We start from the raw sequence: 24,833 nt of genomic DNA, 5'->3' as shown, positions 1-24,833 counted from the left end.
GCTTCAACCTATTCCTTTTTTGGCAAATTGTTGGTTTGTTTATTGTTGTTCTTTTGCTGTTTCCTGTGGTTAATGTGGACAATTTACCAAAATAAAGTGATTGATTGATTGATTGATTGATTGATTGATTGAAGTACTCTTACAGCACCAGTAGCCGTTTACCCAGGATAGCCTGCAAGGATCATAGGATACAGAGGAGACTAAGGTCATAAAACAGGAGCTACAGTACTAAACATGACCCCTGTGGGTTTTTTTAAGGCAGAGCCCATAAAATTGGTTGATTGCACAGCAAACATGTTTAACCTACACGTACCTCTTTGATGTTGTAATATATCAGGATTGGTGAAGTTGAGCAGCATGGAGCCCTGGCCTTTCAGCAGCTGCAGCAGGTCCCTCATCATGTCCAGGTGAGAACATGGAGGCGATTACATGATCCAGTTTACAGGTGATCATCTGTAGCTGATTGAGCGGTATGGAGGAGCAGTGGTTAGTACTCTTTCCTCACAGCAAGAAGGTCCCGGGTTTCGGCAGGGGCCTTTCTGTGTGGTGTTTGCATGTTATCCATGTTCTGCCTGCATAGGTTTTCTCCAGACACTTCGGTTTCCCCAACCGCTAAAGACCCGCTAGTCAGGTCAGCAATTAGTGGCGGCATGCTCAGCGGCTCAGGCTAACCCTCCATTTAATCTACCAAATCTCATTGTATGTATAATGACAAATGAAGCACCTTATACTTATTGAGCTGAATCAAATAGCTTTTTTAATGATAGTCTAGTCCGGGGGTTCTCAAACTTTTTGTGGCTAGGGAACCCTTTGCAGCGGTAAAAAAAAAATTAAGGACTCCTTTAGAATTCTCATGCTGATAATATTTTTAAACAGCCTTTTGTACTGTTAAATACATTAGGAATTATGGATGTTTTTTTAAAAAAAAAAACATATAAATACACCTAATATTAAAGATTCGGTGGAGATTAGATCCTCATTCTCAATGTAACTGTTGTCATGCGTCCTAATTTTAGCTGATTGGGCTTTTACTTTACTTGATGAAGTGCACGTATATTTGTCCATTGTGTTACTTAGCTCAACCCCAACACTTCCTCAGCAGTGCCTCCTCAGGCCCAACATGTGTTTCACAGACCCCAACCCGTGGTTCGCAGACCCCCAGGGGTCTGGGCACCCCATTTTGAGGGCCGCTGGAGCCAATGAGCAGGTTAGACCCATCCTGTATCTTTTGCTTGTATGGAGTATGTCCTCCTTTTTGCAGAGTAAGAGGATGGAGAAGGTTGCTCTGAAGCCAATGAGGAGTAGCTGGATGTCAGAGAGATGCAGAACAATATGAAAGTTTTCATTATTTTGTCTTATAAAGACTGTTGAGAATTCATTATCAAATGAGCATGTGGACCCAGACTTTTATGCTACAGCCATGGCTCTAACTGGCTCTTTCTGCTCCAGTGTGTCAGATTGAAAACAGACTCTGAGATGCTGAAAGTTTTTATTTCTAAACAAAGTAGTTCTGAAAGCCGGACAGCAAGTAGCTTCTTGTCCGCGGCACCGCCTGAGCAGTTTATCTCCCAGGACCTCTCTGCCTGTTCACCAGCTGCTGCCTCCCAGCTGGAGTAAAGCGCAGGTCTCCTCCCACCACCACAAAGCCCTGCATGCAGGAAACAGATCACAGGGCCAGGCAGGTACCGGTTAGAATGGGGATAAATAGAAGAAGGCTGGGAAAAGATGAACAGTTAATAACGAGCAGAAACACATAATGAAGGTAGGCTGGAAATTTGCAGGAATGTTTAGTAACAGATAGTTACTGATTATAAGAATAAATCTCCATCTGGACCAGATTTTGTTCTTGGAAAACTAAGAATTATCTTTTTATTTTATTTTATTTTGATTTTCATTAAAGGTTTCATAAACTACAAACTGTGTTTTATTGAATCAGGGATCTACACACTATGATAAAATCAGGGTTTGACTTCTCAATATGAGGATGAGTTTTTATTTTCTTCATTGACATAAAGCAGATTAAGGTCAGTGTGAAGGAGAGTATAAGGTCCACATGTTTTTACTGACTCATGTATCCATAGACTAAGGATTTTAAAGAATATATCAGACTTCCCGGTACTTAAACACCCCCCGTTCAGTACCTCCATCTCTCCACCTCCCTTTCACACATGGTGTCTGTTAGGGATGCACCGATGCTGATACTGGTACCGGCATCTGGTCCGATACCACGTGTTTGTACTCATACTTGTATCCGTAAATGTGTTCCGATACTACAGAACCGGATACTAGCGTACCTTTCTCTCTAACAGAAAGCATTAGTTTGCGATCAGATACTAGAAGAAGAAGACAAAGCAGTGAAGAGGAACGCAGTGTGACGTCAAGAACCCGCCAGCCAGAGCATAGAGAAGAAGGGAGTAAACACAAAAAGGGTGGAGTTAGCCATGTCCGCTATTTGGAAGTATTTTCAAGTAAACGAGGACAACAAAAGTAAAGCCTTACTTTTGTCGCAAAATATGTTGCTAAAAATGTAAATCAAAGTTATCAAGAGGAGGAACAAACCCTAGCAGTTACAACACAAGTAACCTGATAAAACATCTTAAGACACAACGCCGAATACAAGGAGTTCTCTCATGGCGGTGGGAAACTGCAACAACCAAATTTGCCACAAACACTGAAGAAGCGGGAGAAGATGTCCAGATAAAAGCCATGACGCATGCCGGACCTCAGAGACTTCCATGTTTCATGCACACACTCCAGCTGGTGGTTAACGAGGGGCTTCTGGTCCAGAGGAGTGTGACTAATGCTGTCGCTATCGGTTGAAAAATCGTAAGACATTTTAAACACTCCACATTAGCTTACTCCCGGCTGGAAGATATTCAGCTGCAGCTCAACCAACCAACAAAAAGATTGCAACAGGATGTACAGACCCGCTGGAACAGCACATTTTACATGTTACAGTCTCTCATTGAGCAGAAACACGCCCTTGGAATATATGGTTCAGAACACGAGCTTCCAGAAAATCTCGCCGCTCACCAGTGGACACTTTTGGAAAAAACTGTTGCTGTTCTGGCTCCGTTTGAAGAGCTTACAAGCAAAGTAAGCTGTTCTGATGCATTGGCATCAGATGTGATCCCTGCTGTGACTGTGCTTCTGAGAATCCTAAACAGAAAAACTGAAGTAGATCAGGGTATCAAAACAATGAAGTCAACCTTAGCTGCAGCTGTGAAGAGGCTTCACTGACATGGAGAAGATCCCCCTCTACTGCATTGCAACTCTACTAGATCCATGGTAAAAGTCTGCCCATTTCTGTTTAGCATATTAAATATGATCAAAACACAAACAATTAAACTAAAACGTTTTACAAAATGTAATTAAACATTTATTTAGAATAATGCAATTACACTTATTGCATTTAACATACTACACGATAAGCTTACCCTAAGTCACATAATATTATTTACTAATTATCACCTACAATTTAAAGACTAGCCTATTCATAAAAAGCAAATGTCATTTTATTTCTGTTGTAGGTACAAAGATCGTTTTTTCTCAAACGTCAACATTGCCATGGATGCCAAAGAAATGCTGAAGGTGGAGTTGCAGAGTGTGAATAGAGGAGAGCCAAAGGAGAATCTGGAAGAGCCACCTGCCAGAAGGCTTCGTATGACACAAGCTAGCAGCAGGCTGGACAGAGTGTTTGAAGAGATAACAGAAGAACAAAAGTCATCTTCAAAAAGCCATGCCACCCCAGTGGTTGTTGCCATTCAGATGGAGAGACTACAATGGCTTGGGAAGAAAACCCACTGCAGTTCTGGGCTGTTAGTAAAATGTGGTTTCCTGCTTTGGCTGAAATATTCCAGAGGTACCTCTCAGCTTTATGTACCAGTGTGGAAAGTGAGAGACTTTTTAGCTCAGTTTCACACATCATAAATTAAGACCTAAACAGATTAAGTGCAGCAAATGCAGAGATGTTGCTTTTCATCAAGAAAAACTTGCCCCTCACTTTCTTAAAATAGGTTCCGACCTAAAAGACAAGCTTTACAAGAAGCTTAATGTAATTTATCAGTTGCTTATTCACAGTTTGTTTTCATAGTTATGTATTCAATTTACATATAGGTAAAAACTGTGACAAGGCTGTTAAAACTATTCAGTAAATGTTAAAATCTATATTAAACTAACAGTGTTGGTAAGACTAAAAGTGGTGTTCTATGTCTTAAAATATAATAAGAGGACAGATGTATACAATTCAAATACTCAAGTGGATTTCTGTTTAATGAGCCAAATGAAAATAAAAAAAATTCAATTTAATTCTGAGGAGTTAATGGCACTTAATAGTGTAACATTCATGCTTGATTAAAAGCAGAATTTACAATATACACAAGGGGATCCGTCACAGGAAATCAGGTAAAAAATGCCACACCATTAATTTGAAAATAAATTGATTAACTAGACACTCTTTAAGAATTTTGTTGATTTTTAACAACAATTATTTATTAAAAAAAGTCATAATAATACTAATTAATGATGGTTATTTGGATAAATAGCTCAATAACAAAAAAAATCCTTCCAAAAGTAATTATGTTTAATTCCAAACACTTATTTGACTCAGCAAAGCAACTCAAAAAAAAATTTAAAATCCAAAATTGTCCAATCCTTTTATCTTTAAGAATAAAGTCCGTAACGGAGTTCCATATGCTCCAAAACCAAAACAAAAACCTAGGAAAATGTTTTTCCCCTTCGAGTCCAAAGTCCCGTTCAAAAAGAAAAAATCCAAACGTCAAAATCCCATCCAAAAAAGATAAGAAAAAAAGAGTGGTACCACTAAAAATCCCCAAAAAGCAAAATAAAGTCCAGATCTCACCGGCCGCGTCTTTCTTTCCCCTCGGTAGCGTCTTTTGCCTCGGGCGGCGTCCTTTTGCACCGGGTTGCGTCTTCTGGCTCCAAACTCCGATCAGGTTTCTGAATACACGTTTCTGTGGCGCTGGGATGAACTTTGATTTCCGTGTTATCTATTTCTTAACATTTAATCAAAGCAAAACAAAAATCTCCCGCTGCACAGATTTGAGGGTGTGCGCCTTTCTTTTTTCACCTGTCGACCTGGCGCGCCGCGCACACGCCCCTTTTTATCCACTAATTACATTCACCTGTATGCTACTTGCCCAGTATCAGTTTTAATCAGTGGAGATTCTGAATCATTTTAATAAAAGGGAAAATCAACAACTGTTCTATCCAACAGTTTGTCACCTTTTCCTACTTTAATGTCTTTACACAAAAGAAGAACATAGTGGTTATGTTACAATAGTACTCATATTGATACTCGGTATCGGCAAGTACTGAAGTTGAAGTACTTGTAATCGTACTTGGTTTGAAGAAATCTGGTATTGGCACATCCCTAGTGTCTGTCCTTCTCTCTTCAGAGCCAACCTGCACCTCTTCAGACTCTCCTGCACCTTCTCCCATCTTTTGCTAAAGTTCACAATGTCATCTGCAAACATGGTGATCCATGGGGATTGCTGACCTGATCTATGATGTAACCATATGCCCCTCTCACCTTGTCTCACATTAACGTCACATCAGTAGCGCTCTTACTCACTCTGAAACTAAGCTGATCGCTGCCTTTGACTTTCTGAATGTAGCTGTGACAAAACTCATGGTTTGGGCCATAAAATCTCTTCTTCTGTTTCCATTTCTAGTCTGATAAGAATGCATTAATAATTAGCTGGGTGGGTGATGCTCCAGGCAGTGATGTGCCTTATTTTCTGGTCATGTGACTAACCACAGGAAGTGCTGCTGTCTCCTCTGCAGCGATTAACAGAACCAATGATGCTGAGCTGATGCAGCAGTATGAATTTTAACCATCTGAACATGTTTTAACCTCAGAATGTAGCTACCAAACCAAAGCTGTATTAAAGCTGTAAATTAAATCATACTGGATATAAATGTTTGCTCTCTGATTCAGGAATCGTTCTGACCCAGAAATGTGAATATTTAAATAAAATGTTAAAGGAGTCTGGATAATAATAAATCTGTATTAAACTAGCAGCTCAATGTCCGATAAAAAGAGATCAGTGTTCTAGAGAGACTCACATTTTGATATTGGGTGTTTCCCTGGATGAAGTTCATGCCTTCAGGAAAAGGAATCTCCACTCCATCACCAAACCAACCTGCACACAGTTCATGTTGTCAGTATGATCGCCATCTGAAGCTGCTGCTGTCTATTTTAAGGATTCCCTGCAGGAGATCGGTGCTGAATGGTTTAACCGTCCTTCATCTCTCCATCATGAGTCTAAGCTTCTTCTCAGCTGATCACCTACTAAACCAGTAACAGCTTTGTACAAACTCTCCATCATTGCGCCTTCTATTGCCCATTCCCCATCACCTGTTCCATATAAAAAAACGGGTCATCTACAGAACAAATGTTCCTGAAGGTCTTTCAGAGATTAATTTTCTTCTCAGCTCAGACCATCTCTGCAACGTCATCCATTAATGCAGTGCTTCTCAAATGGTGTGCTGCGCCCCCTTGCGGACGTTTTGCAGGGGGACGATAACAGCCTTGTCTTTTTTTGTCCAGAAATATGACAACAGCACCCCCTGCTGTTGGTCATTATCTGCAGTCAGTAGGATGATGAATAATATTAAATGTGTCCTTAATATTAATGGATTGATTTTAGTTTTTCTATATGAGGTTCATAGCTAGTTAAAATATGACAGTGGGTACAAGTTTAGCTAAAAAACATTTATATACTTAATATTAGTTAGACCTTATATGTTAAACGTGACATGGTCTGACGTTCTGTTGACTGTGAAATCATCCAGGGAGGACAGATCACCGACTATTACCATCTAATGTAGAACAGATTACTAGATCAATGTGTGCTTCTGTGCTTTTTGTCTCTCTTGTTGTGTCTCTGCTCTGTCTTCTGTAACCCCAGTCGGTCGAGGCAGATGACCGTTCATACTGAACCCGGTTCTGCTAGAGGTTTTTCCTTCCCGCTAACGGGTGTTTTTTCTTTCCACTGTCGCTTCATGCTTGCTCAGTATGAGGGATTGCAGCAAAGCCATGGACAATGCAGACAACTCTCCCTGTGGCTCTACGCTTCCCCAGGAGTGAATGCTGCTTGTCGGGACTTTGATGCAATCAACTGGTTTTCTTATATAGGAACATTTTTGACCAATCTGTATAATCTGACCCAATCTGTATAATATGATTGAACTTAACTTTGTAAAGTGCCTTGAGATGACATGTTTCATGAATTGGCGCTATATAAATAAAATTGAATTGAATTGAATTGAATTGAATATTGTAATTCAGGGTAAGTTCTTGAAGTTCTACCAATGCCTTTTGAGCACTACTAACATGTCTTAACATCTCAGTGTGAATCTTGCTTGTAGTGTTGCTCAAAGAAATTGAAAATAAATAAAAATTAAATTATATAGTTAAAAAGTTTCTTGTTGTTAAAAAACATTTTTATATATACCAATATATGTTACACATTTTAAAACAGCCTTGGTAATGACAGCTGTTATGCATTAAAACAGATAATAATTTTAAAATGTTAAATGTTTTGACCCATTTTGTTGGGATGGGGGGCTGAACTCTCCTTTTTTTAAAGGGGGTCCGATAGAAAACATTTGAACCACTGCATTAATGAATTGCTTGAATTAAATCATTAATGAATTAATTGAACAGCAGTACTGTAACGTTGCAGGTCAACTTGGTATGTTGCTGCAGTGAAACATCAGAAAGTCAGCAGCTCTATGCAGGAGGGCTGTACCTGAGAAGGAGAGCATAAAGAGCAGGAACAAATCTGAGGACTTATACGAAGAACAATGTCTGAAAGTCCTGTCCTTTATAAAAACAAAGCCAGAAAACTCTGGTGCAGGACCTAAGATCAGCCTTCAGTTGATCATAAATATCCAGCTAACAACTCTTTGGGAACAGTTGCAGCTAAAAAAGAAGTTTTCTCTCTGTCAAACCTTTGGGGTTTTCTAGAGAAAAGAAATAGCAACAGATGGTCTGTTTGTGCCTGGCTGCTGGTAACAAAGAGCCTAAAGAGAAATGTAATGCTGGGTAAGTACAGTGTTGACCCAGAACATGTTCAAAGGTTCAGGAGCCTTATTGTGATGGAGTCAGTCTTGGTCAGAGTCAAGTGATATAGAAACCAAGGACAGCAAAATTCCAAAGTAAAACCCTGGAAGATCTTCTGGAAGCTTAAAGAACGGTTGGTCCAGACCTTAGATGGTTCCAGGAAAGCCCGGATCACAGGAAGTAAATAGGATTAATAGGATCTAACCTGCCCAACCAGATGGGTTTAAATGTTACCACAGCCTGGAGGATTGAACCCGGACTCTAAGTCTGAAAACTTTTTGTGTTGATCTCCTGACGGTGGATCTCTGCTGGTCAGCCTGAGTGTTTGTTCTTCATCAGCTCACCTGTCAGGAACTCTGTGGCTTTGTTGTTCAGCAGACTGTTCAGAGGTGCCACCTGTTCAGCAGCAACACACAAAGTTCATTATTTAGCAATCACCGCAGGGAGGTCAAAGGTCATGGTAGCTGACAGATGATGGAAAGGTATTTTCTTACCAAAAACCTTCTGAAAGCATCTCTGGTTTGAAGTCTGCAGCTGAAAGAGAGAAGAAACAAAAAGCTTCATGTCTGAACACTCCAAGAACCCATCCTTTTCATGTGTGTTTCCAAACCTGACATCTCCAGAAGGCAAAGTAAGACGAGTTCCCTGAATAGTAACCATTATTCTGATGGGGCAGACCTGCAGCAGACATGGAGATCAGTGAGAGGAAGGAAGACCTCGGTGGTCCACCTGGAGCTCCTCTGTGGGTCTGTTTACCGCGGATAAGGAGAAGACGGTGGGCGTTCCGCTTCCTTTGGAAATGACCGCCACTTTTATTCTCATGTTGAAGATGAAACCATCCTGCTGGGTGATGCTGATGGTGGGCGCCTCGGTGAGTCCCACGTTAGCTTCAAGGGCTTCTCTCAGGTTCCACGGTTGCTGTGAAAACAGCCTTATGGTTCAGTCTTGCCTTCAGAAGGTCCGGTGCTAAACAGCAGCTCAGCCATGGGTTCCCTTGTAAAGATATTTTATTTTTGGTATAAATCTGATTCCACTTACTGTGAAGAACTGCTTGATTCTTAAAAGGGCCTTTGCAGCCCTCGAGTTTATCTGGCGTAAAAGACAAAGGCTTCTTCAGTCTCAAATAGGAAAACCATATAATCTTTAAAAACCCTGTTGCAGAGTTTCCTCTGCTGAGGTCTCAACATGTCAAGATAACAGAGCTTCTTCCCACCTTGCTGAACGTTTTCTCAGCCATTCCTGCTTCGTAGAGTGATCTGGCAGCAGAGTTGAAGAAAAACTCAGAGATGCCCACATAAGCCATCAGGGCGTCCTCCGTGAAAACCGGCTCCACGGCATCACCAACCACTGGAGGAGGCTGCAGCTGCCTGTACGCCTGGCCCTGGCAAAGAAAATATTTTCTAATCAGGAAACTAACAGAAGGACTCAGGAATGGCAGGTCAGCTGACTGTCCAGTCAGCTCTGTCTCATTTTTACCCAACCAGACATGGAAGTAAATATCTTACTTTTGTTAAAAAGTGAAAGAGAAGTATTAACACATTATTGTTCAGTTAGTGGGTTAAAACAGAAAAAACACACAACTGTTCAAATAATACTGAATAAAGTAATAAAGTAGTTTTAAGTTATTGACTGTATTACACCACTCCTTTTTTAAAGAATGGAGAACTACTGTTTTTATTTTATTTTATTAAAGAGTCCCACTCATGCAGAGCGCTTCAAGGCTCCATGCTTGGCCTCTTCCTCTTCTCTCTTTACCCGTCCCTCAGGAGTCAGTTATAAGAAACCAGCCTTCTGTTTTAGGCAGAAGACAGTCAGACTTTAATGACATTAAAAAGGAAAATAGTTGCTCTAAAAATAAACCACTCAAAAGTTTATGTTGTTTGGGCCATTGATGTCTCTAACATCAGTGTTGACCTTAAAGTCAGAATCTGACACTGACTGCTACAGACCTGAGTGTAAGACTAGAGAATAATCTTAACTTTGTTCCAAAAATTTTTAAAAACAAAACAACTTTTTTCCAAAGTTTGAAGACGTTTCGCTTCCCATCCAGAGGCAGAAGAACTCAGGATGAAAATAACAGCTACCCACAGGAAAGGAAAGCCATAACATCACTCAGCCAGGACCAAAGCATCACCATATTACCAGCAGCCAAAGGAAGATGCACTGTGGTCCTCAACACTTCGGATTACCAGGACACCACCACGTATGAGTCTTTGAAAAGAGATCCAACCAACATCTACGAAAAGAAAATCACTGACTACCTCCAACAACTAAAAAAAGACAAGGTAATTAACCGCCCATCTTATTATAGATTATATCCAAGGGAGGACATTCCATGCTTATATGGACTCCCAAAAATTCACAAAGAAGGAACACCACTCAGACCCATTATCAGCAGCATTAATTCAGTAACATATAACATTGCTAAACAGCTTGCTAGTATTTTAGCCCCCTGGTGGGGAAAACACCACATTACATACAAAACTCCAAAGACAAAGTCAAACATTTAAAGATGGCGATAGGAAAACCTCTGGTGTCGTTTGATGTAACTTCACTTTTCACTTGCATGCCTAGATCAGAGGCAGTGAAAACAGTCAGGAAACGTCTTCAACCAGACAGTGACCTAAATAACAGAAGTAATTTTACTATGAACCAGATCTGTACCCTACTGGACCTTTGTCTTTCTACAACTTATTTCAAGTTCAGTAATCATTTTTACAGACAGAAGCATGGTTGTGCCATGGGATCTCCAGTGTCACCAATTGTAGCCAATCTTTACATGGAAGAAATGGAAAAGAGAGCTTTGGGAACCTTCAGAGGAACACCACCAAGCCACTGGTTTAGATATGTGGACGACACCTTTGTTAAAATCCAGTTAAAAAAAGTGGAAGCTTTCACAAGACACATCAACTTGGTGGACAACAACATCAAGTTTACCAGAGAGGATGCCAACAACAACAAGCTACCTTTTCTCCACTGTTTGGTGAACATGGAAGGAGATGAAAACCTCAACATTGAACTGTATAGGAAACCCACACACAGACCAATATCTTCTTTTTGACTCACACCACCCACTGGAGCACAAACTTTCTGTCATCAGAACCTTACAACACCGGGCCGAGCATGTCCTACTAAAACAGAAGGGAAGCACAAGGAACAGAAACACATCAGAGATGCCCTCCAAACCTGTGGGTACTGTTAAAGAATAGGTTTACCGGCCTGCTGCTACATATCTATTGAAAACCCATCTTACCAGATTTGGCAATAAATGAGGAAAGCATTGATCAGAGGTAAAACATTGTAATATGCATATTTAATTCATAGAAAATTAAATATGGAGACAGAGTTTACATTACCAATCAAGATGATTTCACCGCGCGGTGGAGAAGTCTGTCTGAAGTAAATTTTACCAAGACATTCCTTTTTACTACAGTGTCTGCCCTCCTCTGCTGAATTAGGGAGAGAGGGGTGATCTTGTTCGAACAAATAAACTCTTCTGGCCTACTCCCCCTCCTGGGTGCCATAAAACTCCATGTTTATCTTACACTGGAGCAGGGAGAGACAGACACCAGTCTGCTTTCCTCAGTAACCCCAACTAAGATATATTTTTTATTCTCAACAGTACCCTAACTGGGCTTTTGTCAAATCAGCAAGAAAATCCAAAAGATCCGCTGCAGAACATAATGGTAAGAATAAACGCAAAAACATTGTCATCCCATATGTTGCTGGAGTCTCTGAAAAACTCAAGAGGATTTTCTCCAAACACAAAATCCCAGAACATTTCAAAGCAAACAGGACCCTCAGACAGAGGCTGGTGCATCCTGAGGACAAAACCCCCAAACCTAAGATGAGCGGAGTGGTGTCTGCAGTTCAGTCAGTGAGGAATGTTCTGATCTTTATATTGGAGAAACCAAAGAACCTCTCCACAGACGCATGGCTCAACACAGGAGAGCTACCTCCTCAGGACAAGACTCTGCTATCCACCTTACACCTTAAGGACAAAGGACACTCTGTGAGGACCAACATGTTCACATTTTGGACAAAGAAGACAGATGGTTTGAAAGGGGTGTGAAGGAAGCCATTGACTTTAAAGGGGAAGTCCGGTCAACAAGGAAAAATCAGGGGACTATTAGCTATAACTAAAACTAATACGTTTGTGATTATTTAATGAACTTATCTTCAATCAATAAGAAAATAAAAACATAAATCGTCATCTGGATCACTGTGTATGGGGGCGGCCATTACTGCCCACATTAGGGCAGTAAGGGGCGTCTGACATCACATCCTGCAACGTGGAAAAGCGGAAGCGGCGACAGCATTTCTCCGCTCTTTCCATGCAAAGTCAATAGGAGCCGTTCTACACAGCTGCGATCATCAACAATTTTTTCGGATTTCCAGAGGACTTCACTACTGACATTCGCAAGAGCTATTGTTACAGCAACAATGCCCACGTGCATGGCCACTGGATGTTCCAACACAACTGGTAAAAGTAGAAAAAACATTGCTTATTTCAACTTCCTGATTCATGAGCCACCGGGCTCGGTGCTGGTTTGCCAACTTGAACAGAGCGGATTTGCCATCTAACTTCTGGCCAGAGAGAAAACACGTCATATGCAGCAACCATTTTGAAGAAGAATGTTTTGAACATGACATGAGAGCAAGGATTTTCGGTAAATTATATTTTAATTTAGAATTTTTAATTTAGAATTTTTAATTTAGAATTTGCGGGGATGGTTACCGACCGGAGGGGCGGAGGGATACCACATGTGTGCTGGAACGCTTTTATATTTTAATATTTATACAATAATGACCACCTGCCCTATTTACTAGGGGGCAAATATAACTCAAGTCACTTCAGCGCGATCTCTCCTCCGCTGCAGCTCCAGTAAAGCCTTGCTGTGGCGGAGCGCGCGCGCGCACACACACGCGCACACACACGCGCGTGTATATATATATATATATATATATATATATATATATATATATACACGCGCGTGTATATATATATATATATATATATATATATATATATATATATATATATATATATATATATATATATATATATATATATCTTGGTGACCCGACTGAGTTTGCACCGGAAATAGGTACAGCTGGATTCTGTCAAAAGTCCGGTTTCTGTCAAGAAACTCTTTTAAAAAAAAATCCATATCGCTAACAGATGATGATAGCTCCACGGAACTCCCATCACTGTCACTAAGTACTTCATCACTCTCTGCTTCGTACAGAGCACCAGTCGTCACCATGTTGGAAAATAGTGCGTCGTTGCTCAACAGCGGGTCCGCTGAGTGACGTCACAAAATGGGAGGTGACAGTACTTTTCTTGACCAAGATGGGTTCCTCCACATAAACATGATTAAATGAAAATTATTCTTAATTAAAAAAATGTATAATTTATTGCACAGTATGTAGTAGTTTTATATTTAAAGTACTATCAGCAGTTTGAATTCTGATTTTGACCGGACTTCTCCTTTAAGGGAGAAAAAACAACCTTAAACAGAGGAGGAGGATTCAAGTTTCAACTTTCAAAAACTTACTACACAGCAATAGGTTTGATTCCTTCCAATTTTCATCTCAATCCTCACCTCCATGCAGGTGATCACAACATCTCCCCTGTTAGCCAGGCCAACGATGACCCTAACGACTCCCCATTACTAAGGGGTGGACCTGTTTTGGTTTAATTTGCATGTTATCTAAGCCATTACAAGGCCTTTTTGGGCAATAATATAAAGCTTGGATCTCCACATTACTCCAGACATTTGAATTGAGAAAGCTTCCTGGATGGGAAGCGAAACATCTTCATACTTCAGAAAAAAGTCCAGTTGTTTTGTTTTTTTAATTTTTTGGAATGACCATAACCTGGATGACTGAGAATCTTCACCAGCAATCTTAACTCTGATGCTCAGTTAAAATCTGTGAATAAGTCCAGCGTTCTCAATCTGAGACAGCTGACTAAAAGTTTGGATCTATACTTTAATTACAACTTGCCTAGATTCCTGCACTGCACTTTACTCTGGGCTTAACAAAACTCTTGTGGCTTCACTGCAGCTGGTCCAAAATGCTGCTGCTCTTCTTTTAACTGCTCCCATAAAATGAAAGAACGTTTCTCCAGATTTAGCAGCAATTGGTTAGTGGTTCACATTTGGATCGATTTTTTTATTTGCTTTTAAATATCTTCATGGCCTTGCTTTGCAGTATGTGTCAGACCTGCTTCATCTGCACGCTGCCTCTCCTTTGCTCGGGTTGTCAGATCAGTTTTTATTAGTCATCCGAAATACAAAGAGAGGTAACCACACTTTCTGTGCCTTTGCACAAAACTCTGGATTCAAGTAGCTTTACATATCAGGCAGGCCATTTCACTTTCTGTATCTAATGTGCCTTTAAAACATAGTTTGAGATGTTAGCATTTGAAGTTTTTATTGTTTGTTTTTGTGGATCTGCATTTTATTTTACATTTTGCTATCATTAACTTTTTATTCTGTTTTGAATTACTAGTTTTTAGATTGTACAACTAATGTTGAGCTGAGAATACTATCAGATTTTAAAAAGGGGGAAATATTGTAGTATTGCAAGCAGAAGTTCTTCAAAAACTGTTCTGTCTCTCTCCGAGGTCGGTCGGTTTTTCTTCAGCTCTCTAGAGCTCCTTATCTACTATTACCCTGCCCCCCCTCTCCTGCTATTTACTTCGTTTTGTGTCTATTGTGCCATTTCTTCATAGCAACCGAAAGCTCTAAGGAAATTATGGATCTCGTCAGCTGGTCTCTCAACGCTATTGATCAAATTTTTTCAACTGGAAAGCAAAGGACCGGGAAGTGTGCCTGTCGTGACGGAACTTTTTTTGCAGGATACATCTTAGACCCGTAGGAGAAATGGTCCACGGTGTGCCTCTCAATTCTTTCTGTTGAGGACGTAGAAGATGTCTACTTATTCGGATTTATGATACTTGGATTCCTTCTTTTGGTCTCGGAGGATATTTAATGTATCAGCACCTTCAGAAGCTGCTGCCGGTCAACATGGCCCTGATCAGACTGCCGGCAGCAGTCGACGTGATCGCTAAGGCGATGAATGAACAAAGCGGACGGCTTGATAAGCTGACTGCACGGTGGTAATACACAGAGGTGAGATGGGATATAACCTGGAAGTGTGAACGTTAACTAGCCCATCGATTGGAATATTGGAATATTGGATCCAGGAGACAGCGACGAAAAAGACTCTAAAGCTGAAGGAAAAGTTGATTTCAGCTTGTTCTCACAACAAATTATGTTTTTAATCAGACTTCGCCACTATCTAAATTCTCCCTGAGTTGTTATGGAGACATCGCACGAGCCCCCCCCCCCCCCCCCCCCCTCCTTCCCCGCTGACATCTGTGGATGTTTTTTCTGAACTGTTGGGCAGCTGATAACATCAAGGACAAATGGCCTCTGGAAAGCTTCCACGGAAATATAAACACTTCACACAAGCAGACACACAGAAACTGATGCTCACAAATACAGATGAACTTCACCTAACCACTCTTAAATCTTTACCTTTCTGCATATGTGTGTCTCGTAATTATTTGTGCTTCTCGTGCAATGAGGTTTTTTGTCAGATGCTCCACAGTATATGTGGAAACATAAATTGTGAAGCACCTGTCTTTTTTATCTCCTTCCACTTCCCCCCATGTAAAATCTTTCTTCTACATATTTAAAGGGCAGCGCCTGTGGACTCCGTGTTGCGGGGTCCGGGGCAGTTTGGAGGAATGTGCCTAACGACTGCGCTGAAACAGCAGCGGCCGACTGGCTGCATTCCTTGGCAACGCAAGGCCTCAGTCAATTGTTCCCCAAAATGTTTGTTAAGTGTATGTGATGGACGGTTGTACTGGAACTGAATTTTCGATTGCAATGCAAATTGTAGTTGACAATAAAATTGATTGATTGATTGAACAGCTCAACAACTGACTTTAACAAGAAAATATTGTAGTTGATCATAAAAGGCACAATATGAATTATCAGATACAAATCCAGGAAAGAAAAAAGTTGAATGTAATTTTTGTCTCACTTTAAAAGACATGTCCAGGGCCGTGGTGGTCACTCGGATGTCTCTGGTTAGGGAATAGTCAAAGCTGATGCCAGCATCTGGGAGGACATTTGCTACCATCGGAACTGTGTTCAGCTTCCTGTTGAGTAAAAATGGGCCGAGCCTCCTGAATACGGGGCAGAACTGTAACCAGAGAGGGAAGAGAGATTAACCATCCTACGGCTGGATAAGTATGAGCTGCTTTAAATAGAATTCAGGTTTATCACATCTGGTTAGTAAGCAATGCAATTTATTAATAACTTTAATGTGTGATGACAATTAATCGACAATCAGGTTCAGACTGAAGGAAACAAACCATTTTGGAGACAAAATAGGCCAGAATACTCTGAGCTTTCTCCTCAAGAGTCCTGGGAAGAAAACAGGTTTCAGTACTTTCACAGAGTTAGAATCTACAGCCTGATTTAGTCCAGGTGTCGGTTACCTGGGTAGTCCTGTGCCACTAAATCCCATTCGGTCGGCTGAAGCCTGGCAGGTCCTCATGTCAGCTGCCAGTCGTCTGTCGTTCGTTTCTGGTCAGACCAACCTCCATCGTGGCGGTCACGCCAGCCAGGACGAATGCCAAGGATCTTTCTAACTGACTGTGGAACCAGAAACAGACAACTTCACTTGTGAGGATCGGGAACGTGGTTGAAGCTTTCTGAAATCAGATGGGTCTGCTTTGGCTCTTGCAGCTTAAAGTGAAAGACAGAAAACTCAGAGGACTGAAAAGATTTCTTGGATTGGCCATCACATCATTGATCAGATTAAGACATCATTAATTCTGTAAATTTAGTGATGGTACTGAGTTCCCCACCAGTTTGGACCCCCGGTCTTCTGTTCCTGAGAAGTTGGACAAGGATGGAAAAGGGTTGAATACTTACAATAAACACATATTAAAGGTTCTGTCAAAGTTTATGGTGAAGCCAAAGTTCTCAATCATGAACTGGAAGCCGTAGTTTTCCACCAAGCGAAGATGGGCTTGATTGACGTTGACATCGGTCACCCTCACACTGAACACAGAGAAGAAACTTTGATGCATTTCATGTTTATGATGTTCACTCACTGAGCTTCATGGAGAACCAACCAGAACCTGAAGCTCCCTACTCATCCTCATTGTTAAGAGAGCCACTGATGAAGGGCTGCTGTCAGGCCTGAAGTTCTGACCCGGTTCAACTAAGTCTGGAACAGAACAAATGCCAGCTCTTAACAATGTCAGAATAAACTGATCGCACTGATTGGTCCATGTGAGTTGGGCTTTAAATGTGGACTCCAAAGTCAACTCAGCCTTTTTAAATAAAGTTTTCAGATAATTTTCACTGAAGACTCTGGTTCTAGATTGCTATCCAGTAATCTAGAACAGAGTTTGCATGTTCTCCCTGTGCATGCGTGGGTTCTCTCCAGGTACTCTGGCTTCCTCCCACAGACCAAAAACACGACTCTTAGGTTAATAGGCCTCTAAATTCTCCTTAGGTGTGTGTGGGAAAATGACTCTCGCCCACTGACAGCTGGAGATAGGCACCAGCACCCCTTGTGACCCCAACAGAGATAAGCATGTCGGAAAATGGATAGATGGATGGATAATCAAGAACCAGACCAGCAAGACTCTTGAACTGGAAACAGCAGATTTTTAAATAATACTGTGGTCATCTGCAACTAGACTTGAATCAGACTCTGGTTAGTGAAATGGGGTCAGACTTTGTGTCAGTGGGTGTTTAGTTGAGATCTTCTCTTACTTGCTGACTTTACAGTTCAAAAACTGGAAGCCTTCAAACGTTGTGTCAGCCACTTGCTCCTGAAACATGTCCCGGGCTTCATCTCTCACTGTGGAAACACAAACAACTTCATGGCATCACAGAAACTCCAGATACCGGGTCAACAAGCAAAGCTTCCAGCTCCATTTCCATGTTCAGACTCAAAGTAACAGATATCTCACACATGTTTAGGGCGTGGTTGGTGATCCGGATTTTAAGGGCTGCGGGATCGACGGCACTGGCAGGGAGAAACACGAAGATGATGAAGAGGAGGGAGCACATACAGGAAGCCATCCTGATTGCACCTGTGAAGTTAGAAGACAATTTATTTTCAGAGAATTAGAAGCAACATCTAGAATCATTTTGGGATTCTGGTCATCACTGTTCCACATCTGGGTCTGTTTTTTGGAGTTACTCCTACTTTGTTCCTGGAGCAATGTCGGCTGGTTTCTGGTCAGGCTGAGGAAGAGAAACTGATGTTTCTGAGATGAATCGAGACTGATCGGTATCCACGGAGGTGGACGTCTGCAGCCGCTGATCTGAACCCCCACAGACCTACAGTGTGGGTTTTATAATCTGGATTCTGCGGTTTCATGGCAGAGTTGACTGGAAGAGGACGTGATGTTGTATTTTTTCGTTCCTCTGAGCTTGTCAGAGGTTCCTCCAACCAGCAGGGAGGTTTCAAAATACGGCAGAGTTGCAGGTGTTCCCACGACTCATACAGAAACAGAAAAAAACTGTTAGACAAGTCACAAATAACATAAATATGAACTTTTACCATCTGTTAGCTCATCCATGATCAATTTGCTTATTATGTGTTTGATTCATCATTATGTGAACAAAAGTGCTAATAATCTGATGACAGCTTTGAGGACAGTTCCTCAGTCTTATTTAGAAAATAACTTACTCTATCTCCAGCACTCAAACACTTCTCTCTCTCAGTTAATCAGATTACTAGAATCTTTCTCAAAAGTCTCAGATTACTCTATAAATTGGTCTAAATCTACAGTACTGCCAATTAACTGCTCTTTACAGAACCCCCTAGATTTATAACTGCAGTCAGGGAGTATTACATATTTGGGTAAATTACTGTGTCACCTAAATTGGTGGATTTAACAAAACTTAATCACATCCCTCTTTTAAAGAAGATAGAAGAGGGTCTTGACAGATGGAAAGCGCTACAAGTTTAATTTATGGGAAGGGTTGCTTCATTTTTGATAGAATAAATATACAATATGGTATTAATAAAAAAACTAATTCTTAGAATATCAACAAAAGTAATCTATAATAAAAAATATTTAAGCTCATCAAAGGTGCTTTACAAATTCCAATATATATATTAAAGTTCCTAGATTTAACCCCCCCAAACTACTGTCTAAATTATGTCTAAATTATACAGAACACTGTCTAAACTAGATGATTCAATATATCTTCCTATTATGAAATGGGAAGATGATTTATCAGTCAGCTTTGAACAAAACATCTGAGCTCAGATATGTCTAAGAACTTTCAAAATGACTATAAACCCAAATTTACAACTAATACAAGACAAAATTCTTCACAGAGTACACTATACAGGTCAAAGATCATTCATGATGGGTTTTGCACAATTTGATATCTGTTCACAGGCAGTAGTCCAGACAATTATATTCATGCGCAGTGGTTATGCTCACCTGTTCAGAGGTTCTGGGTCCAGATATGTAAGGACTTGTCAAAGTGTCTGAGATGTAAAATTTCACCTTCCCCCTCAGTTTGCTTGATGGTTAACTTTGAAGAAAGCACTTTGGAATAAAAATCAGTTTGCATGGCTTTATTGTAACTGCCTTATGTATTGCAAGAAAAATATCCTCAGGAATTGGAAAAGTAAAAAGATTATTGGTATTAATCAGTATAGAGATCTGTTCTTGGATGATATTAGTCTTGAGACAGCATCTGCCTCCACATCAGATTGATCTCTCTGGGCTTCTTTGATCGGCTCCATCACTTAGTAAGAGAGGAGGGGGGGGGCTGTGGGATGTGCTCTGTAGGCCATGGGGTTGATTTAGGGGATGCCTAGGCCTTGGGGCTCCGGGGGATGCCCGGAGTAGGATGTCTGCGGGCCCTCTTGCGATGTTCATGGGGGGTTCTGTGCCAGCAGACGTGGGTTACTGGCCTGGTAGACGTGCTGTTCAGGGGTGGGTCTGTGGCTCTGGGTTCCTGGGGTGTGTCGTCCTTGGGCGGGTGTCTTAGCAGGATCTCAGGGCTTATATGGTGTGGGGGTTGTTCGAATGTTAGCGGTGGGGTGGGTTTAAATACATTTTTCTTTCCTTTGTGGGGGTGGGTGGGTGAAAGTGGGATAAGGGGGGGGGGCCCTGCCACCTGCTCCCTTCCGGAAGGGGGGCGGGTGGACTCTGCCGGGCACCCCCCTTTTTGGCCCTGTCAGTTTTAAACACACTTGAGAACAACATGTAACAACACAACATTTGAGTAGCCAGAGGCAGGCTCAGGGTCTTTTTCACACCCCTGTTCTCCGATTGCCACCTGGAGTCCGGGGCCTTGAGGAGGAGCGGGCCACCCGGTCGGCGTCTTGGTTGGAAGTGGATATCGGGTCTGGGGGATCAAAAGGGGCTGACGTTTTTTGCTCTCCCCTAGAAAATAAGGCGGCTTAGGTATGGAGGGCAGGGTGTGGGGAGGTAGAACATCAGGGTTTGTGTGGTGGGCTCTGGTTGGTTGGCCCGTTCAGTTCATGTTGGCACCATCTCTGGGTTAAAGGGCCCGTGGGTCACCTGATTTGGGATCAGGGTTTGGGGGTTAGGATTATACCATGGGCTGGGTAGGTCGGGTTGTGGTGGTCTCCCCCTCCCCCCCATCTTGATGTTGGGGTTAGCCTCCCCGGTCCGGGGGCTGGATACCCCTCTGGGGTGCGGGTGCCTGGACCTGGGAGTATAGGATGTGTGTGGTGAGTATGAGTGTGTATACTGCCTCCCCTTTATTAATTTTTTTTTGTGGTTGTAGTTTTCGCAGGGGCACTAGGGTGGGAATGTGTGAATGTGTTTGTGTGCGTGGTTTTCTGTTTGTCAATTTGTCAGTTTGGGTTTGTACTGCCCCCTCTCCTGGGACATCTCAGGAGTGGGAGCCCATCCCCCCGTCCCTCTCTCCTCCATTGGCTGGCGCCTTGGCCCGCTGGTGTGTTGATGGTTCTCGGTGTACGGGGTTGGGTGCTTAGCAGGCGCCGGATTACTCCTGGCAGCTGCTTGGCGGGGCAAGGGTCCCCATGGCTCTGTTGGGGGCCCCTCCAGGGGGTTAGGAGGGTCTCCTGTTGGGGGGGGGGGGGGGGGGCAGGTCTCCCCTGGGTGTTCCTCGGGCCCAAGGCTTGATCGCTCCAGCATAGCTGACAGCCAACGTGCTCGGCCAAGCAGCTTCAGTGTTGTGGCTGTTGGGGGGTTTCTTGGGGCCTATCTGCTCTTCCCTGGGATGGGGGAGGCAGCTTTCCCTGTGTTGGCCCCCCTTGGGCACCTTTGCTCGGGGGGTCCATTTGGGCATCTGGGGTTTAAGCTCCCCTGGCGTCTGCCTCAGTGCTCTGGGGGCGGGGGGCGGGGTCTTTGGCTCCTCACAACCACTATTGAGCAATTTTCTTATGGGTAAACCTCACAGACACAAGTGCAGTCTCACAAACACCTACAGGTTTAGAGATTCACTTGTATACAGAAAACCCCTATTATTATCTTCAGCTGTCACTTTCTACATGTCATATTTATTAATACTGTATGTTCATCAGTGATGGTATTAAGGCGTTGGTTGGTTGTACTTGTAATACTTTATCCGCTGTTCTTTTTCTATCTCTCTTTGCAGGTGTAGAAGCAGACTCAAAGGATGTTATATTGCTCTCTCCGTTTCCTTTCATCTTCCTCTTTCACCCTGTCTCTCTTTTAGCATTTTGTCTCATTTCTCTCCTTTTTCCTCTCTTTCACCTTCCCATTTCAGTGTCCATTGAGCATAAAGTAGTCCCAGTATAAATTCTAATAAAGCATATATAAGTCAAGCGGAGGACTGTGGAGAAAGCAGTAAGGCTCCACTTGTGACAATAAAATCTGTCAGGCTATTTTTGACATTCAGACTTCATCATGATGGTTTTACCTTCTCAACCTGACCCCAGTCAGTGAAGACAATAGACTGGTGGTTAGAGATGGCTGCATGCTCATCTGTTCTGGAGCTTCTTCCTTCATTCCTGCCAGTAGTGAAGTACCTACAGTAAATGATTTTAGGATTTAAATACTAGACAGAATAATAGTGACAGACCTCCCGCTCAGGATTCAGGATGAAATCAGAGATACATTTTACCATCTATGAGGGGGGTTGTAAAGCAGAGGGAGGCTCTGTGAATCCTTCCAGCTGCCCTGTCCCTCAGACTCACAAAGAACAGAAGTCAAACCTACAGAAACTTCAAATAACTTATTTCTTGGTTGCCTCTGTAACCTTCTTGATACCCACGGAAATATTTAAGACACTGATGTGGTTTGAGCATAGAGCAGAAAGACCTTGTTCAGACCCGCTGTGGTTTCGCTTCAGGTGTGAGAAAGGAAAAGAGTCACAGTCACCATGACCAATATTAAAATCATGTGGAAGTAGCTCTTATTAATGTCTGAGCAAACAGAGAAGCAAATTAATCCGTATCATCAGTGAGAACTGAAGACAGACCTTATCTCCTGCACAGCATCTGTCCTGACAGGATCTTACCAAACAGCCGCCAGTGATTCTGCAGCTTTTCTATATAACATGGCTGTTTACTAAGATCAGAGAAGGGAATCAGCATAAATTAATCTAATCCCAGATCTGCTTCTCAGCATCAGAGCTAAGGTTCATCTGAGGAAGCCCCAGAAAGGGGAATCTGCAACCATGAACATGCATTCTGATGCATAGAGAACAGCGTTCCTTTGTTCTGCTGCTGATGTGATGGATGAAAACCAACAGCAACAGCGGAGGAGTCGGCACGAACACGAGTCTGAGACAGATGCTCTCAGAACACCAGAAAACTATTAGAACAACAGTTACAGGCTGGTGCTGGATCTACGAAGCCTTCAAACAACCCGTGCAGCCGTCCAGGTGCCACCCCTATGACTCAGGACAGGAAACCCAGGCTAGAATTCACACGGACTCACCAGGAACACCTTGGAAAATCACGTCCTGATCCGATTCAGCTGCCACATTCAGATGCTCGCCTCTGTGTCTGGTGTAAACATCATAAAAGCTTGGATCCATCCTGCCTTCAGCGGTTCAGGCTGCATGTGGTGGTGGTGTCATGGTGTCGGCTGTTTTGCTCACTTTCACCTCTTGGAACCAACTGAGCTTCATTTAAACCTCACAGTCGACCCGAGTACTGGTGCTGTTCTGGTTGACCCGTCTCCCAGTGGCCATCTCAGCAGGATAGCAGATCATGTCACAAAGCTCAGATCATCTCAAACTGGTTTCCTGAACATGAGTTCACTTTAGTCCAGTGGTCTCCACAGTCACCTGATCTCAGTCCAACTCTGCGAAAGCACCCCACAGCGCTGACTCTTTATACAGAAAGACGGGCAGGCAGACAGCCACTGCATTGTACAGCAAGACACCTTAGAGACAAAACCTAACAGCTTTCAGTGCTAAAAGAGAGAAAGCCTTGATAAATCCACGGATCTGTACAGCTCGTCTGGGTATAGAAAGCTGAATTGTGTGTTTTCTTTTTATTTCATCCTTCAGCTGTGGTTCATGGTTTGAAAATAATACATATATATTTCGATTTGACCAACTCTGTCCACACTGTGCCTTAATATCAATGTTTCGCTCTTCAGACTCCTGCAGGTGCTTGGATTCAGGTACTTACAGATTCCCTTCTATACGGAAAACTCCTATTATTATCTTCAGCTGTCACTTTCTACATGTTGTATTAAATAATACTGTATGTTCATCAGTGATGGTATCAAGGCGTTGGTTGTTTCCTGTAATATATCAGCTGGTTCTGCTGTTCTCTTTATTTCTCTCTTTGCAGGTGTAGAAACAGACTCAGAGGATGTTATATTGCTCTCTACCTTTTCTCTCCTGTTTCTCTTTCACCTTTTCTCCTTTTTAACATTTGTCTCATGGCTTTCTCTCCTTTTTTCCCTATTTTTCCTTCCTGTTTCAGTGTCTATTCAACATGAAATAGTCCCAGCATAAAACCTAATAGAGCTTCTTCTAGGGGTGACCATGGTTCAGTGGGTTGAGTAGTTGTCTTGCAATTGGAAGAGTGTGGGTTTGAGTCCAGCTTCCCCCTGTCACATGTGCCCCTGGGCAAGTCACTTTACCCCAAGCTGCCTATCTGCATATTGGTGTATGAAGGTGAGTGTGATTGGGTCAATGAGGCTGTAGTGAGAGGTACTTTTAGTGGTCAGTATGACTGGAAAGCACTACACAAATTCAGTCCATTTACCATTCTTGCATATATAAATCAAGCTGGTGCGAAAGCAGAGAAAGTAAAATCCGTTTTGGCAATTCTTAATGCTACACTGCCAGACAGAACACAAAAAAACAAATAAACATAAAAAAGCTATGCAGTCCCCTTAAGACATGCACCTGCTCATTGGCATAATGAGGCAGAAATGTAAAGAGAACAGGCAGAAATAAAAACTATTGAAGAAATAAATATAATGTAAAAAAATACAAAGGAATAATAAAACAGACAACAATATTAAAATATACACAGAAATTAATACATTCAAAAGTAATTAAGTAGGAAGTTATAACGGATAATTAATAAGGTAATTATTAGTGAGATGAATAAAGATGCTAGCTATGATATATGTATATATATATATATATATATATATATATATATATATATATATATATATATATATATATATATATATATATATAATTTATAATTTGCTTACTGTTTAAATGTATTTATTTGGTGAATTTTT

At 41.9% G+C, this 24,833-nt stretch overlaps 1 protein-coding gene across 2 annotated transcripts; it reads right to left on the bottom strand.

Annotated features, from left to right (window-relative positions):
• Positions 1–1,472: 1,472 nt before the first annotated feature.
• On the bottom strand, positions 1,473–18,549 carry LOC118566355 (phospholipid transfer protein-like). 2 transcript variants are annotated; one of them, XM_036148164.1, is made up of 15 exons: positions 18,338–18,549; positions 18,099–18,221; positions 17,899–17,986; positions 17,047–17,175; positions 16,608–16,764; positions 16,482–16,533; positions 16,148–16,309; positions 9,303–9,470; positions 9,128–9,178; positions 8,846–9,007; positions 8,700–8,767; positions 8,584–8,623; positions 8,434–8,485; positions 6,088–6,164; positions 1,473–1,648 (listed from the first exon to the last, which is right to left on the bottom strand). In XM_036148164.1, the coding sequence occupies exons 5-15, from the start codon at positions 16,664–16,666 to the stop codon at positions 1,562–1,564; spliced, it is 978 nt and encodes a 325-aa protein (XP_036004057.1). In that variant the 5' UTR covers positions 16,667–16,764; positions 17,047–17,175; positions 17,899–17,986; positions 18,099–18,221; positions 18,338–18,549; the 3' UTR covers positions 1,473–1,561. The 2 variants fall into 2 exon arrangements, with proteins under 2 accessions (XP_036004057.1, XP_036004058.1); XM_036148165.1 differs by having other exon boundaries at positions 17,899–17,980.
• Between the last annotated feature and the right edge of the window lie 6,284 nt (positions 18,550–24,833).

Source organism: Fundulus heteroclitus, chromosome 16 (assembly GCF_011125445.2).
Source record: "Fundulus heteroclitus isolate FHET01 chromosome 16, MU-UCD_Fhet_4.1, whole genome shotgun sequence".
NCBI lineage: Eukaryota > Metazoa > Chordata > Actinopteri > Cyprinodontiformes > Fundulidae > Fundulus > Fundulus heteroclitus.
The sequence above is the reverse complement of the archived record's forward strand: the minus strand, read 5'-3'. Positions and strand labels throughout refer to the sequence as shown.

Bases quoted from the DNA above. Each gene is read 5' to 3' on its own strand.
- LOC118566355 (XM_036148164.1), bottom strand. From the start codon at position 16,666: ATGAGGACCTGCCAGGCTTCAGCCGACCGAATGGGATTTAGTGGCACA. The intron at 9,471-16,147 runs GTGAGACAAAAA...TTTCTTTGCCAG, and splicing joins CCCTGGACATGTCTTTTAAA to GGCCAGGCGTACAGGCAGCT. The intron at 6,165-8,433 runs GTGAGCTGATGA...AACTGTGTGCAG, and splicing joins AGCCACAGAGTTCCTGACAG to GTTGGTTTGGTGATGGAGTG.